Source organism: Neoarius graeffei, chromosome 16, assembly GCF_027579695.1.
Source record: "Neoarius graeffei isolate fNeoGra1 chromosome 16, fNeoGra1.pri, whole genome shotgun sequence".
NCBI classification, from domain to species: domain Eukaryota; kingdom Metazoa; phylum Chordata; class Actinopteri; order Siluriformes; family Ariidae; genus Neoarius; species Neoarius graeffei.
Window position 1 is genome coordinate 23,157,115 of NC_083584.1, and position 19,315 is coordinate 23,176,429.

At 40.2% G+C, this 19,315-nt stretch overlaps 1 protein-coding gene across 1 annotated transcript in view; it reads left to right on the plus strand.

Moving 5' to 3' along the window:
* The window catches only part of cndp2 (carnosine dipeptidase 2), a 67,159-nt gene that overhangs the window by 45,681 nt on the left and 2,163 nt on the right, over positions 1 to 19,315 (plus strand). The window contains exons 5-10 of the mRNA XM_060942656.1: positions 395 to 483; positions 2,881 to 3,081; positions 3,187 to 3,271; positions 8,838 to 8,998; positions 10,758 to 10,922; positions 13,019 to 13,160. Coding sequence (XP_060798639.1) covers positions 395 to 483; positions 2,881 to 3,081; positions 3,187 to 3,271; positions 8,838 to 8,998; positions 10,758 to 10,922; positions 13,019 to 13,160 — 843 coding nt within the window. The remainder of the gene's footprint in view (positions 1 to 394; positions 484 to 2,880; positions 3,082 to 3,186; positions 3,272 to 8,837; positions 8,999 to 10,757; positions 10,923 to 13,018; positions 13,161 to 19,315) is intronic.

Below are 19,315 nucleotides of genomic sequence, written 5' to 3' on the forward strand. Positions count from 1 at the left end.
TGTAAATGTGTGGAGAATAATAGTTTTGGTAGCCTTTCGGGTGTTCAGCACATCTTTCTCTTTCCCAGAGAACAAATAAATGCTTCTGTGCATGCGCAGCAGAAAAGTCTCTCATTGAATATTTGCATCAGCTCCGACGTCGTGTCGTCTTGACGACCATGCGATATCGTAAACCATATTCAACGCTCATTCTCCATTGGGTAGAGTGACGTAATGCACGTAGGATAAGTGATATGCTAACAATATTGCATGCTATCAAACCAAATGAACAAAACCCACTAGAAGAGAATAGAACACATTTTTATTCTATCAAAAAAAGTGTCCTGTATGTATAATAATCTTCATTACTTTATACGTGTGTATGCTGTGACATTGAATATTTGCTGTCTTGCAGGAAAACTTTATGGGCGTGGATCTACAGATGACAAAGGCCCTGTGATTGCCTGGTTTAACGTCATTGAGGCCTTCAAGAAGATAGGACAGGTACACACGCGTCACTTAGAGTAATGAGTGTGAAGCATGTAGTGTTGAGTGTAAATTTGTGCCCTTTTTATAAACTTGGGAATAAATCTCAATTAGATGTGTTGAGATTAAAGACCCCCTCTTTTTTAGATTAAATAATTAATTAAATTTCAGCAGACTGGTTTTCCTCATTAATAAAATTAAAACGAGTTCATTTGCGTTGCTGATTGTTGGCACTGAATTTGACTTGACTTTGTCGGTAAGGCTTTAGTACTTTAGCACTTTGTTCCATACCAAAGACAATAAAACAAGGCTTTCAAAATCATCTAACCTACAATAAACCAGTTGCCCTTGTCTGGGTATTCAGTTCAAATGTTCAAGGTTTAAATTTAACTGACTTCAAAGTTTATAGTGTGAACTTTGCAGAGGTGGACAGTAACGAAATACATTTACTTGAGTACACTTTTTTTAAAGTATCTGTACTTGAGTTTTATTTATTTTTTCTGGAAACTTATGACTTTACTACATTTGTATCATGGTCCTTGTTACTCGTTACTATGAAGCAGCTTTGAAAGTGGAGGTTCTTTTCTAAAACGTGATTGGTTTTTGCAGGTGACACTGAGATGGCCTATCAGTAATCACTAGGGTCAGGTTGCGTCCATAGACTGGATAAAATAAAGTTCAGTGATTTATTTATTTATTTTTTTTCTTCCCCAGTAGCATTATTTGAACATGATCAGTTGATGGCAGAATGGAAGGAGGTATCCTCTGCCGTGTACTCATGCACACCTAGAGGTAATTTATCTTAGCCAGTCTACCTACTGCCACAGAGAGGGGAGAGAATCACTGCAGAGGCAGTAACCCTGAGCTCAGGAGCGAACAGGGTGTGAGGACACCATGATATTACCTTTTGTGCTTAAAAACAAAACAAAACCCCAGCAGTTATAAATGTTTGAAAAATGATAAACTGCTGTCCTGAAGACTACTACTGCTACCACCACCGCTGCTGCTACTACTATTACCACTACTACTATTATTACTGCTGCCACTACTACTGTTATGGTTAGTACTGCTACCAGAACTGCTACTACTGTTACTACTACCACTGTCACTATTACTACAATCACTGTTATTACTACTACCACCACTGCTGTTATTACTACTACTGTTACTACTTTTATTACTACTGCCATTACTATTACTACTACTTCTGTTACTACCACTGTTACTACTATTGTCACTACTATTACTAATACTACTTCTACTGCTGCTATTACTGCTTCTGCTGTTACTATTTCTACTACTGTTACTACTACTGTTACTATTACTACTACCACCATCATGGTTACTATTACTGTTACTACTACGGTTACGGTTACTACTACGGTTACTATTACCACTACTACTGTTACTACTACTGTTACTATTACTACTATCACTGTTTTATTACTACTATCACTGTTACTACTACTGTTACTACTACTACTGCCTCTGCTGCTGCTACTACTACTACTGCTGTTACTAGTACTACTACTATCACTGTTACTACTACTGCTGTTACTATTACTACTTTTATCACTACTATTACTATCACTGTTACTACTACTATTGCTGCTGCTGCTACTGCTGCTGCTACTACTAATAATAGCTTTATTTACTGTATATAAAACTTTGCATGTAAAATGTAGTAAAAGGCAAGGCAGCTTTTTGTAGAGCACATTTCATACACTAAGGCAACTCAAAGTGCTTTACAGAGCAATAAAATAGAGAACTTGATAAAAGATATACAAATTTGCAATAAGAGTAAAAATATAAAAAGGTAAAATTGATTTCCAAAGTGTTATACAAATTAAATTTAAAATTCACTAAATAGCAAATGTGCAGACGAGGTGCACGAGTAAAACCATTTAAAATGATTAAAAAAAACCCCCTCAATTTTAAAAGTGAGAGATAAAGTAGGTCATTACAGGGTGAAATGGGCAGTGTAAAAAGAAACATTTTTAGTGTTGTCCTAAAATTGGTCCGAGTTGGGGCTCGTCTAAAACTAAAAATGAAGAAAAAAAATAAAAATAAAATGGTAGTCAAAAATAAGCCGATGATGGAAATGTGTATTAAAAAAAAAAACCCCAGCAGTGACAGAAGAAAATAACAATCTAATATAAAAATTGTATGCGTGGATAAAAATAAAATTAGATTTTAAGGAGTAATAATAAGTAAAATAATACATGGTGAAATAGGGAAATAGTAATTATGAAATAAACAAATGGGTGATAGAAAGATTAAAATAATACAGATTTATTAAAGTGTATGATGAAAATGGAATAAAATTAGAATAATGAAGACGATTAAGAGTAAGGTACCTATAAAAGATGAGACAAATATTAACCCTCCTCCCCCTTTCCTTCTCTCCCCCTGCAGGAGCTGCCCATCAACATCAAGTTCTGCTTCGAGGGGATGGAAGAGTCCGGCTCTGAGGGTTTGGATGAGTTGGTGTTATCGCGGAAAGACTCATTCTTTAAGGACGTGGACTATGTTTGCATTTCGGACAACTACTGGCTGGGTAAGACCAAGCCCTGCATTACCTACGGCCTGAGAGGAATCTGTTACTTCTTTGTCGAGGTAAGGAAGAGATCCCTTCTTTCAGTGTGCTTTATAGTTTATTTGATGAGTCACTGCTTTTTATTCAGACTGCCACATGAGTCTGAAAGGTATTTTGTGAACTAGGTGGAATGCTCTAATAAGGATCTGCATTCTGGGGTGTTCGGAGGCTCTGTCCATGAAGCCATGACTGACCTGATTACTCTCTTGGGTGAGTTATGATGTGCAAGAACACATGCAAAAAGAGGGGCAGAGTTCCTTTAATAACACTGTGTATCGTATCCCAGGAAACTGAAAATCCTAACTGGAGGGTGAATGTCAGAAGAGTACAGAATGTTTTCATGTGATGTGTATGGTTTTACCAGTTTGATAACCCCCCCCCCCCCCCCCCCCCCCCCAAAAAAAAAAAAAAACCCACCCCATATGACAGTTTTAAAACAAATAGTCTGGATTGTATCATTTTGTATTTGTTTCATGATCAGAGCTAATAATTAAAGTAAGGGGGGGGGGGGGCAGAAACATAATGCCCGACATCCACATTGTCTGGTTTGCTGAAAGGAAATGGCATAAAGTTGCTGCAAAAGCAGCAACAGTCATCAGGAAAAATACACAGCATGGCATGAAGTAGAGGTTGGGCTTCATTTCTTTCTAGCCCAGACTGTAGAGTCATGTGCCTATCAGGGACAGTCACATCTATGCACATTTTGTCTTCCTGTGTACGTGTAATAGGTTCATGCCTATGATGAAACCCTGTGCTGTAATTCTTAACTAGAATTATTACGTAACAGTAAAAAAAAAAAAAAATTGTGAATTAATCTGCTTAAATTTGTATATCATTCGGGGCATTTTTCAATATCTTTGTAGAACAAAACTAGAACTTTAAAGCAAGATGGCCTTTTGATTTCATAAAATTGGTGAAATTTAGTTCCCTCTGAAATGTGATCATTGTGATTACACTTATTTTGTGAGATATTAAAGAAATATCAGGCCATTCTGTGGCTGGGAAGTTATTTAATTTGAGGGGATTCCTGAACAAATGTGCATGAAATTGCTCACTTCGCACAGTCAAGCAGACAGGAAGTCAGTGTGTACATGTGCAGGTTTACCTTTGACCGTGCACTGACAGTTTTATCATTCTGCCACTACATGAACAGCTGATCACACCCAGGTGCTCGCTGCCCACCGATATTTATTAGTTTGGTCCTGCGTTTCCTTTCCTTCACTACATAACGTCTTTTCTCACTTTCCGTTACTGTAGTCGGTCTTTCATGTTTTATTCACAGACTCACATCCTCCATTGTTCTCTCCTGTTTCAAATTTGTATCCCACAATGCCTTGAGTGAATGGAGGAAGCTCATGATGCAGTATCTTGAATTGGGTCATGGTGAAGCAGGAAAAAAATAGCAGAGAATTTAGGGCCACATGGCTCTAAATTCAATAATTGTTCTGTTTAAAAAAAAAAAAAAAAAAAAAAACCTAATAAAATTGGAAGTCTGTGATTCGAATTCAGTAGCTTTCAGCCCACTAAACAAAAATAATTGGGTGTCGGGGGAAATTTGTTTTATGACCTACACTTGAAAAATCTGAAAGGCAGTCTATCTTTAAATATCTTGTTACTGTAGCGATAGCTAATGATTGTTCCCTGTTACAAAAAAATACAGCCAATTTCAATTACAAAGAAGGGGATTATTTTAAAGGGGTACCAAATATAATATATACAGTTGCTGATGTGACAAAGTAACGTATTCTATCAAATTTATATACTAGAAAACTACGAAATATCTTGGTAATTGTAAATATAATACTTTATACGCTAAACCGCACAAGAGTCGCCATTTTTAAAAGACCGTGACGTCAGCGCTACCCACTGCACTAGCAGAACTCTCCGAAATGGAGGAGATAAGCGTGTAATAATGGCATCGGGTGCATCAAGTGAAAGCGACAGCTCTGTCGAATCATACGAAGAGATCCCGCAAGACACGCTGCAAGCAGGCTATGGCTTAGAAGGGTACCAGTTTGAACCTAGGAGAGGTACTATGTAGTGGAAGTTCATTATATCTAACTATTAAAGCTATTTTAAGTTCGTTTCTTAAGACAAGGATTTTTTTAAGATGTTACCTTGTTGACCGTTTTGGCGAGAATCTTCCGCCTTCTTCAAAACAGTCACCAGATGTCGAGTGGTGACGTGCCTTATCAGCTGATGTTACGCTACGGAGGCGTGAACGTCCCACCCAATTTGACAGGTAGTTCACGCCTCCTGCTGTCAGGTCGCTCCCCCAGGACACATCTGGTGACTGTTTTGAAGAAGGTGGAAGATTCTCGCCGAAACTGTCAACAAGGTAACATCTTTAAAAAAAATCCTTGTCTTAAGAAACGAACTTAAAATAGCTAGGAGAGGTACTCTCGACTCCGGTGATGAAATAAGAGAAGAAAGCTCGGATGACGGCGAGGATGAGACTGATGCTGACCATGGGCATGGCGAGCGTGGGGCAGAGCGTCTGCATGCAGGTGACACGGCGTGGTGCTCGTGCGGAAAATGTAACGTGGAGTTGCTCACGAGTCCAGCAGAATTTATTTGCTGCAATGAGATAGGCGCCACCCGTGGACTTGCGAAATCGTCGCAAGAGGCAGAAACAGGTATTTCACACGTGCTATTCCCAGCCTCAATGAGCCAACACACCTGGGCACATACATACGTCATGAGTGTTACGCAGAGAAAATGAACGTGCATTCTGATTGGATAAAATTAATATCATGGCGGGCTGTTCAAACTGCGGAAATAGTTTGCTCGAGCTACTTTCAAAACACTAACTTTCCAACCTTAGAACAAAAAACTTTTGTAAGTCTTGAATAAGGTTCGTTAATGTGTGTTTTATTGTTATATTTACTCTATATATTGCCCTCTGTTCCTCTTTAAACAACACACTTTTTAAACATAGGAGAAACTTGAAATTCATAATAGTAAATCTCAGAATTACGCCTTTTTTTAAGCACTAACTAGGTTTTATTTTTCATTCACAGTAGAAAGATATTTAAGTGGAAGTTACTTTTTTGTAAACTAACTCTGGCAATCCTTTTTATTTTTTTAAATAAAATACTTGTCTCTTTTGAAGCAAAATACTCTGTTGCACAGTTAAAACAACAAAAAAAATACCCATGCACGCGTGCGCGCACATTTGCACCAGAGCTTCATGTGTGGTTGAAATGCGAGTCCATCAAAAAATGTCCTCTCTGGAAAACCACAAGGATCGTCACCACTTCAGTTATTACAGTTACCACCATGTACAAACATCACTGCGCAGTACTTGAAAATTTGTATTTAAAATCGCATCTGTTTCAACAGTTTTTCACTTTTGTATAGCTTACTTTTCTGGACTGTAAGAAAGTGGGTCAATTTTAGAAATACACTATATACTGCTGTCATCTTACCAGTGTTGTATTTGCGTCACTAAGGCCAAGTTTACATTAGACCGCATCTGTCTCGTTTTCTTCGCGGATGCACTGTCCGTTTACATTAAAATGCCGGGAAACGGGAATCCGCCAGGGTCCACGTATTCAATCCAGATCGTGTCTGGTCCGGTGCTGTGTAAACATTGAGGATACGCGGATACGCTGTGCTGAGCTCTAGCTGGTGTCGTCATTGGACAACGTCACTGTGACATCCACCTTCCTGATTCGCTGGCGTTGGTCATGTGACGCGACTGCTGAAAAACGGCGCGGACTTCCGCCTTGTATCACCTTTCATTAAAGAGTATAAAAGTATGAAAATACTGCAAATACTGATGCAAATACTGCCCATTGTGTAGTTATGATTGTCTTTAGGCTTGCCATCCTTCCACTTGCAAGTGGTAAGTGATGTGCGCTGAGATCACACACACAGCGGCTCAGTCCCGAATCACTGCTCGTGCGCTATACTCGCGTGCTCTGTGAGCTGCGCAGGGCCGGAGTGCGCACCCTCCAGAGGGCACTCGCTGTTCAGGGCAGAGTGATTTGGAGCGCAGGATGCCTGCGGAGCCGAGCGTATCCGTGTATTGGTGTTGCTGTGTGCACGCGAATCGTGTATTGGTGTTGCTGTGTGCATGCTAATCGTTTTAAAAACGTTAACCTGATGATCCGCTGATACGGTCTAATGTAAACCCCACCTAAACCTCGAGTCCAGTCTCGAGTCCCTAGTAGTCAAGTCCAAGTCATTAAAAAAAAATTAAGTCGAGTCCAAGAACAACACTCCGACCGCACCATTTAACAGTGGCTGTTTTAGCCCCATTAACATGAGTTTGTTCCTGAACATGACGTATGAACAGGTGAATGTGGTTCTCTTTGTCAGGGAGTGTGAAGTATTCTGTCTGAGATGGTTGGGAGACGGATGTAAGTGCAGAAGGTGTGTTTATTAATACAAGTCAAGACGGGTAAACAATCCAGAACGGCAGGCAAAATCATAAAAGGGTGAAACGGGCAATAGGTCAAGCGAGGCACAAACAGGCTACCGTAGACGAGAAACAGGAAATCGGGGATCAGGAAACCAAACAAGGAAATAAGGCTCGGAAATGTATCGACACAGCTCAATACTTTGTAAAGTAAGTGTGTTTTCAGTTTTTATCTCGGCGCGCTGATTGTGTCTTAATCCTGTGTAGGTGCAAGTTGTTTATGGTGCACACGCGAGAGTCCACTTGCCACGCGCGCACTGTCCGGAGCGCACCCGAGAGTCTATCGTATGCACGAGCCAAGGCGCGCAGATGTGACACTGACGCAAAATTAGTATAAGAATATATGTAGATATAAATATCTTATGCCAAGTTATGTACGAAAGCCGCGAGAGGCCCTTCATATAATCTTTTTTTTTTTTATTCACCTTATCCTGAGATAACGACATAATTCAGGATCTCAAGAAAACAACACAACTAATTCGAGATCTCGAGAAAACAAAACCGTTATTCCGTGATCTCGAGAAAACAAAACAATTATTTCATGATCTCAGCTGGATCACTGTATCTCCGCCGGTAGAGACGAAGCCGGGCCAGTCTTCTGTGGAGGTGCCGTGGACTAATTTTGAAATTATCCCTTATTAAAAGACTTGATGCAATCTCTCCCTGTGTCAACCCCTGATCAAAACATTGCCTTATTAGGTGATCGATTATTCCAGACATTCTAATGACCAAAGTTGCGTCTATACAGAATGAGAAATAGCCCCAAAGTCAGCATATCACAAGTCTCTTGGCGCACCTGAATGAACCATTTCTCAGATGTTTTCTCGATCACGGAATAATTGTTTTGTTCTCTCGAGATCTCGAATTAGTTGTGGTGTTTTCTCAAGATCCTGAATTAATTATGTCGTTATCTCGGGATAACAAGGTGAATTTAAAAAAAAAAGGATTATATGAAGGGCCTTTCTCTGCTTCCGTAATTATGGGATGTTACAAAAAAAAAAGAAAAAATCCGAGTCCTCGTCTCCAATTTACGAGTCCGGATGCAGTTAATGTACAAGTCCAAGTCAAGTCACAAGCCCTTAAAATTAGGGCACGAGTCAGACTCGAGTACTACAAGCCTGCTTCTCACCACAAGTAACACACCCACTATATGACCTGTAGCTCTGAAATCCTGTACAGATCATTTTCATCTCAAAAGGTAATTTTTGGCAGCAGAGAAACACAATTTTTATTTTTTGACTATTGTGGAAACCCTGATTGTCAAACATCCTGTATAGTCTTTGGATTCTGGACAGCCTTCATGACTGGTGTGTAATTTCTAAGGGGTTTTGTGTGGCTGTGTTCGGGTTTCAGGCTCCTTGGTGGATAAGAAAGGGAAGATCCTGGTGCCGGGGATAGAGGACGATGTTGCTAAGCTCACTAGTGAGGAGAAAAAGCTTTATGAGAAGATCGAGTTTGACCTGGAAGATTACATCAAAGATGTGGGAGCCAAATGTCTGCTGCACAGCACTAAGGTGCACTTTTCAGTCTCTGGCCTATGTGTTGTGATTTTTTTTTTTTTTTTTTTTTAATTTTTTTTAAAATAATTTGATCCACACACACCATACATTCTCATCTCATTATCTCTAGCCGCTTTATCCTTCTACAGGGTCGCAGGCAAGCTGGAGCCTATCCCAGCTGACTACGGGCGAAAGGCGGGGTACACCCTGGACAAGTCGCCAGGTCATCACAGGGCTGACACATAGACACAGACAACCATTCACACTCACATTCACACCTACGGTCAATTTAGAGTCACCAGTTAACCTAACCTGCATGTCTTTGGACTGTGGGGGAAACCAGAGCACCCGGAGGAAACCCACAGGGAGAACATGCAAACTCCACACAGAAAGGCCCTCGCTGGCCCCGGGGCTCGAACATTCGCATACTAACTGATTTATTTATTTTTTTTTTTTTTTCCTTGATAAGTATTTTCCTGTAGTTATATCTTCTGCTTACATATTTATAAATTCAATTTAATTGTAACCTGAGCACATGTCAGAGCCTGTGTATTTTAAGTCATTCTTTAGATTTTAGCATAACGCTATGAATGAGACTTTAGAAAAGCTGTACAAAATATAAATACATTTTCTAAATACATCGTCTGCTACTTTTTAAAAATATTATACAAGGTTGGTCAAAATTATGTAGAAAACATTTATTCACAAAACTTGCATCATGTGTGCAAGATGATTTACAGGACAGTCTCAACCTGTTCGAGCAACAGTACCATTTAAAGCCCGGACATGCATTTCACGGTCACGGCGCACCACGCATTCAGGAGAAAAATAATCCATTAGTGTTAAAGGAACAGTCCACCGTACTTCCATAATGAAATATGCTCTTATCTGAATTGAGACAAGCTGCTCTGTACCTCTCCGAGCTTTGCGCGACCTCCCAGTCAGTCAGACGCGCTGTCACTCCTGTTAGCAATGTAGCTAGGCTCAGCATGGCCAATGGTATTTTTTGGGGCTGTAGTTAGATGCGACCAAACTCTTCCACGTTTTTCCTGTTTACATAGGTTTATATGACCAGTGATATGAAACAAGTTCAGTTACACAAATTGAAACGTAGTGATTTTCTATGCTATGGAAAGTCCGCACTATAATGACAGGCGTACTAACACCTTCTGCGCGCTTCGGCAGCGCATTGATATCTGAGCTCCGTATCAATGCGCTGCCGAAGCGCGCAGAAGGTGTTAGTACGCCTGTCATTATAGTGCGGACTTTCCATAGCATAGAAAATCGCTACGTTTCAATTTGTGTAACTGAACTTGTTTCATATCACTGGTCATATAAACCTATGTAAACAGGAAAAACGCGGAAGAGTTTGGTCGCATCTAACTACAGCCCCAAAAAATACCATTGGCCATGCTGAGCCTAGCTACATTGCTAACAGGAGTGACAGCGCGTCTGACTGCGTCTGACTGACTGGGAGGTCGCGCAAAGCTCGGATAGGTACGGAGCAGCTCGTCTCAATTCAGATAAGAGCATAATTCATTATGGAAGTACGGTGGACTGTGCCTTTAACATAATTTTGACTAACCCTATGATGCATTTCACAGTGACCGCTATGGACTTGGACATTGTATAAGATCTTAATATTTTGAGTTCAGCTTTGGACTGCGGTACTGTTTTGTGCTTATTTGTATTTATTTTTCATTATTTGGAAAAGGCTAGTTTTGTCAATGGGTACATCCGTTTTAATTAATTACTATTAATCTTTCTTGTGTAGGAGGAAGTGTTGATGCACCGCTGGAGGTACCCGTCTCTTTCACTGCACGGCATCGAGGGCGCTTTCTCTGGCAGCGGAGCCAAGACGGTCATCCCACGCAAAGTCATTGGCAAGTTCTCCATCCGTTTGGTGCCTGACATGGACCCCAAAGTGGTGGAGCAACAGGTGTGGAGGCTTTTTGTTTCTTGGCTCATGTTTACAACTTTGAGCATCTTTAGCAAAAAGAAAAAGGCAAACCAATAAGTGCATAAACCATAAATGCAGTTCAGAAAAGGACATATAAAGGACAATCGATACAAAAATGTTTTTTAAAAAAAAAAGGTGGATCTTTTTATATGCATTGTTTAAAGTGCTTTACAGAGAGGGCAAAGATACTATGGGAAGCTCAGTTGACTGTTTAAGAGCCAGGATGAATGAAGCAGGTAGAATAACGGGAATTTGTACGACGCTTGTGTTTATTGTTCCGGGTAAATCAGGTGAGGACTTGTGCTTACTAGCTCCACCAAAATCGATCGCTTTGTAAGAGGTTGGTGCATGATACCACACCACACTGGATGAATCCTCAGCCAGTCCACATTAATGAAAAATTGAGGCGTGGCTGACGGAATTGCTGCGATACCAAACAATAAATCTATAGAGCATGCAGTCCTGAAGCTGCTTTTAGAGAAACCCCTGTGTCACTGAATGTATTTACAGTACATACACGCTAATAACACGATTGTGACTTCTTGTGAGGGGGCAACTGGTATGAAGTTGTTTCATCGATGTTCTACATTACATGGAACTATAAACATATTAAAAAGTATGATGTCATTCATTAATAAATAGTGAGCTTGTAATTATGGGCAAATTTGCTGTTATATTAGAGAAATGACACACTACAGGACATTTCCGTTTTTGGAAAATAATCAACTTTAGGTAATTTGTTTTGTGTCGGACCATATTGCACCAACTCCTTGTTGATATTGTTTCCTACGACAGGATGTCTCAGTGTTTTAAATAATATTGGCTGGCGTTGAGTGGTATATCAGATACATTTCATTCAGCGAGTGTGATATTGAAGGAGTTGAAGACCGGTAGCTGAATGCAATATATCTGATATACCATGAACAAAAAAGCCATTATTATTATTATTATTATTATACATGCAGATTCCTTTCAGGTGTTCAACATGTCCATCTCTTTCAAAATTCTCTTGAATTCTTCCATATTTAACAAAGAGAACCTGGCAGCCATGTTTGTTTACAAATTGTCACAGTCGCTCGCTAGCGCGGAAGTTTTACATCTCCGTGTCTCTCTTCCAGTTTTTCGATGTCCGTTGGTATGTTTTTCTCTTGGAAATGTGTGAAGAATACCTAATGAAGTTTTGGTAGCCTTTCGGGTGTTCAATGCGTCTTTCTGCTTCCCGGCGAACACAGAAATGCTTCTGCACATGCACAGCAGAAAACCACCTCATTAGATATTCGCATCAGCACTGTCGTGTGACATCATGTCTTGACAACCATGCAATATTGTAAACCATATTCAATCCTCATTCTCCAGTGGGTAGAGTGACATAATACATGTAGGATAAGCGATATGCTAATAATATTGCATGCTATCAAAACAAATGAATGGAACCTGCCAGAAGGGAATAGAACACGTTTTTATTCCATCGAAAAAGTGTCCTGTATGTATAGTAGTCTTTGTTATTGGGTAATCCAATAGAAACACATCAAGGTATTCAGAGAAGGTACAGTAGGAGGTCATTTCTGTCCCCCAAGGTGAAATCTACACTAATGTACCCCCAGGGCTCATTATTGGACATTATTAGGGCCAACAAAAGTTACGTATGTGTTCCCAAGCAGTATATAAAGAGTACAGATAAGTACCTTGGAGGATATTGCTTCAGTGACATGCTGTTGTACCTTTAGGGGTACAATAGTGTATTTTCTGATGGTGTGTTTTCTACATCTATGCTTGCTCTCAAAAATAGACAGAGAAACTTAAACGAAAATGAACTTGATACTAAACCTGTGTAACAGGAAAATGGTAAACTTGTGTAATCGTAAAATACTAAAGCAAATACTTGTTTGTTTTTGGATCACGTTCTACAGGTTTATGTAAACTCCTTGCCACAGTGTGTGTTTTTTAACAATATCAATGGCACTGCTGATTACAGACTGTGTGTTCTGGAACAAAGTCAAATGGAACAGAAGAACTGCTTTGTACACTATTCTTCAGAGATCTGACTGGAAGGACATGATGTGCTTGATTCTTAGGTTGTCTCTTACCTCACGAAGAAGTTTGCCGAGTTGGAGAGCCCCAACACGTTAAAGGTGAGCATGGGCCATGGAGCCAAGGCCTGGGTGTCTGATTTTAACCATCCTCACTACGTGGCTGGGAGAAAAGCCATGAAGACTGGTAAGGAACCATGAAATGCTGTCAGTGGTGATGCTTTGTATTTTACACAGATGGAATGGAGAATATTAATAGTAATATTTGAAGAAACATGAGTCCGTGTGGGGGGGGGAAGAAGGCCAGTGATTTCAGTACACATGATCTAGCTGGGCAGCAGAAGAAAAGACCATGAAAACACTAGGATATGGAGAGAATAGGATCAATCACGAGACCGATCAAGGATGTTGAATACTGTTTGCCTGAAATTGAGCTGAGGTCAAACAAACAAACATGCAGTCCGTCTGACAATTGGAATAAGAGGGTTAAAGTTTCAGCACTAGTCACTTTTTATAGATGTTTCAGTCGTAGGGATCTTGTGGCTTGTATACCAGAGGGCTGAGGGTCTTGAAGCAAGGCTGTGTTATATGAGAAAATATCTGATATTACTGGATATTATATGGACACGAGTGTTTTACTGGGAAATACGTCACTCGTATTTTTCATACTTGCTACATCCAGGACACGGAGCACCAAATCTGTGACCTAAATCTCTATCAGTCACTTGTGAGGAAATCGCTGAATTGTTTTGATAAATTTGGGTACTTTTGTTTGTGAATGTGTCTGTATAATAAAAAGAAACTCACACGTTGGCTTGAGAATACGAAGTTTCTTCTCGTGTTGAAAAACTCACATTTTTCATATGAAATACATTGCAGATCTGAGTGATGTATTGAACAGTTGTTCCACGAAATCGAGTCGTACACGAGCTGATGGCTGATGAGGCGCGTAGCACCAAGTTGGCTATAAGCCATGTACGACAAGATTGTGGATAGAATAAGTTATTCCACTCATTCACTGGAGTTTGAGAAATGGAGCATTTTTTTTTTTATAAGTTCAATAAAGAAAAACTTTATACAAAACATCCGACAAAATTGTTTCCGCTTAGAATGTAAACAAACCGGTGAAATGACAGTATCAATTTGTGAAAAATGCTTTAATTCCTGAAAAATAAAATGTTCTTACCATCAAATATTTTTATTCAATTTTTTTTTTTTGTATCTTTGGGGATTTTCTTCTTTAGGTTTTTTTGTTTTTCATTTTGTTTTTTGGGTGGTTGGCAAATGACCTTAAAGGTGCGTTACCGCCACCAACTGGACTGGAGTGTGGAACAGGAGATACAGTGGTGCTTGAAAGTTTGTGAACCCTTTAGAATTTTCTATATTTCTACATAAATATGACCTAAAACATCAGATTTTCACACAAGTCCTAAAAGTAGATAAAGAGAACCCAGTTAAACAAATGAGACAAAAATATTATACTTGGTCATTTATTTATTGAGGAAAATGATCCAATATTACATATCTGTGAGTGGCAAAAGTATGTGAACCTCTAGGGTTAGCAATTAATTTGCAGGTGAAATTAGTCAGGTGTTTCAATCAATGGGATGACAATCAGGTGTGAGTGGACACCCTGTTTTATTTAAAGAACAGGGATCTATCAAAGTCTGATCTTCACAACACATGTTTGTGGAAGTGTATCATGGCACGAACAAAGGAGATTTCTGAGGACCTCAGGAAAAAGCGTTGTTGATGCTCATCAGGCTGGAAAAGGTTACAAAACCATCTCTAAAGAGTTTGGACTCTACCAATCCACAGTCATATAATATGACTTTAATATAATATAAACATTACATGGTGGCATGAAGATATGAAGTTTATCTTCTCGTGTTGAAAATATTGTCCCTCATTCACTTCGCTCATTCGTGAATATGTTCACCACTCGAATATAAACTTCATATCTTCGCGCAACCGTGTAAGATCCTCTGTATATCAGTATCACAAATCGTTGGTATATGCATCATGCATGTTTTAACATTGAAGGAATCCACATCAAACAGTTGATTTAACTGTTAGATGTATTTCTAACTTGGTGCTGTTGAACCCTTGATTCTGATTGGTCAGAAGGTTTTCTCACACAGCAGCTCAGACAGCGTAGGTAGTGGGGGCATTTTGCTTTCGGGTTTTGTCTGTCCAGCCATGCGTCTCTTCGAGATTTTCATTAACGTGTGATATGTTATGAACAGGTCATTGAATGTTTGTAGGGTTTCTATGGAATTATCCTTTTCTCTCAGGAAAAAAAAAAATTATTTTAGTGTGTATGTATCTGGGCTCTTTTAGGAGCACACGTGCTCCTAAGTTAAAAAATTTTAGGAGCACGGGGGAAAAAAATGTGGGCACAAGTAGGTTTTCATTTTAGAGGTTTATTGCAGCGCAAACCTTAGACACACCAACACATAAAACGCAAAATTCAATTGAGAATGAATGAACGAATGAATAACGAACAACTGAATGAATGAACAAACAGTAGCTAAACAGAGAGCAGAGCTAACATCAAGGACAGCTCCCACCCTGGCTCTGAGCTCTTTGACTTGCTGCCCTCAGGCAGGTGTTACAGGTGCATCAAAGCAAGGACCAACAGACTCTAACTCCCCCCCCCCCCCCCCCCCCCCCAACAGGCCATAACCACCTTGAACAATTAGCCTTTTTCACATTACGTCACTTGCAGGGGAACTCGTATCCGTTTTCAGCCTTTTGAATGGAAGAAGAGGTATACGGCGGCAACATATGTTAACAAAACTGTCATTCACAGATGAGATTGATAATATTGCGCATTGTTGTTTATCATTACGTATTGTTAGCGACCATGCTAGTCACCATCTGCCTTGTTTTGGAAAGGAAGTTTACTGACTTTCTATGGTTGCTACTTGTTAGCCAGCAGATTAGCATGCCGCCTCTTCTTCCATTCAAAAGGCTGAAAACGGATGTGAGGTTCTTCTGCAAGTGACGTAATGTGAAAAAGGCTAATTACATGCACTGACTGATGCCACTTCTAGCAGGTGCAACAATGCACCAACAAGGACCTAAAAGGACAATATTCTCACACTTGCCTGATACAGTGCAACCTCACAGAGCAACTTTTTAGTTTTTATAGCTTTTGTATATTTTATATTTCTACACTTTTACATCCATACCCAATACAATGCAATACCAAATACAGTGCAATATCCTAAGTTTTGTAGCTGAACTGAGTTTCTATAACTAACGTGCAATTAACATCTGCAACTCAACACGCCCAGTTGTGTGTGTATATATATTCTTTGTTTTTCTGCTGTGTTGTGACATGCACCATTTGTATATACTGTATATTTGTTTTTCTGCTGTTGTATGTTCCCATCTAAATGTTTGCACTGGGGTGTGTGCTTTCCATCTCATTATATAATTTTCCCGCACCTTCTCCCGTCGTTCTAGCTTTCTTCACTAAATTTTCTTCCTCGTCCGTTCTTTTATTCTTGTTTCCACCATCATTGCTTTTAAAAAACGCTGCTATTCTCTGCATAGCGAATATATTTCTCAGCTCGGTCCGAACCAGCTCTCTCAGATCTCCCAGTTGAATGATCTGATGAATCCCTAAAAAGCACTTTTCCCACCTAATGCCACACCCACAACATACAACCGTGGGAAAGAGGGGCAATCACAAATGTGGCAGAACGGCTAAAAAAATTTAACTTTTTCACCCCCCCCCAAGCTGCCATGGGAACCACCCCAGGTGCAAGACGGGCAATGTGCGCAACTACAGACAGGGAGCAAGGCGCAGGCAGAACACACGCGCACGTACACAACACTGAACACACACGCACAACAATACAGGCCGTTACGCGTTACACTATTAGGTAGGCTATCCAGCGCTGGATTTACATACTTTGCAGTTTTAACGTTTGATACATTTTAGAATGTTAAACTCGTCGCGTCTGTGCTCAGTGCTTTCCTAAATTGTCGACCACAAGAAGCCCTCGCACAAATGCGCGTTTTTTTTTTTGTCGTTCGCATGCCGAAAAATTCGCTCGCAAATGCGAGTGAAATGTGCGCACTGTAGAGCCCGTGTGTGTGTGTGTGTGTGTTTATTTAACAGCTTAAGGTCGGTCTGTATCGTGCAATACCGTGACCGAGGTCTTGAAAGCACTGAGCGAGGCCCTCTGGGCCGAGGTCAGTATTCAAGGCTGAGGTTACGGTATTTCACCATATGGACCGACCTTAAGCTGGTAAATAATATTTATTTTTTCTTTACCAAATTCTAATAGAAAACGAGAGCACCCGAAAAGGAAAGCCGAGCTGAGCCACCATTTTGAATCCTCATTCATGGCTGTAATGCAAATGGCTTCCTCCTCGGTGTATACAAGTGCACTTCCATGGCAGGAAAAAACCTACATTTTGCCACCTATGTAGTCCCCTATTTATACAAAATTGAGTCATTCAGGATTCAGCCATGTTTTTGCTCGGCGTTAGCAAGTTAGAGGTTTTTAGCTTTCTCCTGAAATGTTTTTTTATTTTTTCTTCCTCAGGGTAGTAAAACTCGCTTTCACTGTGAACACTTATCGCTATCCATGATGTAAAATTAATGCTATTCTCCTGAGAAATGCTGGGAAAAATTTATAAGATTTTTGATAATCTTGTAAATAAATCTTATTAAAAAAAAGATAAATGTTGACAAAAAATGCTACTATGTTTGTTGTGAACAAGCGAGTTGGCAGAGGTCCGTAACCGTGGTCCGATAGGATACGGACCCGCTCTCCAGCCAATCAGAGCGCAGGATTTGATGGAAACCGTAACACGAAAAAATAATAACTACTTATTAACGGAGCGTGAAGTCTTTACAGGAAAATATCAGACCGAAGTCGCCTACGGCTCAGTCCGTACAAAAAGACCTCGGTCTGATATTTTCCCTTAAAGGCCAAGCAAGCGAGGTTAATGAGTTTATTATATGGCTTTTTTTTATTTCTAAGATTAAAATAGATCATTATGAGGTGTGACACTGCTTTCAGTCGCATCACATTTGTAATGTAGTTGAGTCACGCATGCAGAATAAACAGGATAAAGCGGCTAAAGATAATGAGATGGTTTCAAAACTGAATTTCTGTTAGCGGTTTCTGAACGCTCTTCGTTGGTCATTTCTTGAATAACTCTGACTCTTGTGTTTTGGCCATTTTTTGATTCCGTTTTGATTTCCAATTCATCTTTTTGTTTTTGCTTTTGTTTGTTTTTTGCAACGTTGAAAGCTGGTGCCTTGGAAAGAAAGTCCGTAATCGCCCACAGGCAAAACGGGAAAATACTGCCTGCCAAGGAACCAATCAGAGTGCAGGATTTTACCGGAAGTAGCTCGTGCCATGTAATAAAGTACATTATTGTACCTTTAGAGGTACAATGACTTGTCAGTGGGGCTGCACCTTCTAAGGTACTTATCTGTACCCTGTATATGCTGCTGGGGAATATATATAATATACTGGGTGCGATTTGCTGGGGGGGATGGTGGGGATCATCCCCCCTCTGGTTTTTATCTCTGCTGAAAAATCCTCGGGGACAACCTCATCAATAAAACAAACCAAAAAAAAAGTTGACATGACAGGCATGTTGTGACAGTTTTCTATGGTCTACATTGCACTCACTTTCAAAATGACCCGAAGTGGCAGCTTTGATGTTCACGAACGTCCCCAGCAAATAGATACATTGTAGATAATAACAATATCCAGGGTGTGAACGTGGATTTAGCGCCATGAATCACATCCTTACTGCGGAGCGCAACAGAATGAATGTATCCACACTGACAGCCTTCTTTTCCTCGCTGTCAATGGGCCAGACGTGCGTTCCTTCCCTGCTGAGAAATTCGCAGAAATGTGGATTAAAGAAGGGCGAAACGCGGCGGATAGCGCACCGACGGGAAAGCAGAAAAGGCCACATGAACCGCGCCATCAGAGCAAACTGTTCATTTAGTATTCATGTATTTCAGTGAATTTCGAGTCACTGTCCATTTAATCCGGAGGGAGAGAAACATCACAGCAATGCGACAAGCAATGCGAACTTTGTTGTGTGTTTAGTGTTCGTGTATTTAGTCAGAAAGATAGGAAGATGAATTTACTATCTCTGGTTTAGTGTTCGTTTTCATTTAGTGTTTGTGGCAGCGGGGGCGTGGTCAAGCATCGGTCTGTGACAGCAGGACAGAACTGATTTCACACAACTCGCGTTTATTCAGCTTTTCAGCTTCTATCTGCACTCTCGCACACGCGCGCACACATCAGCCGTCTGGTTGTGGAGAGAGCTCCCGCTGCTCTCGCGCTCTCCTTAAAT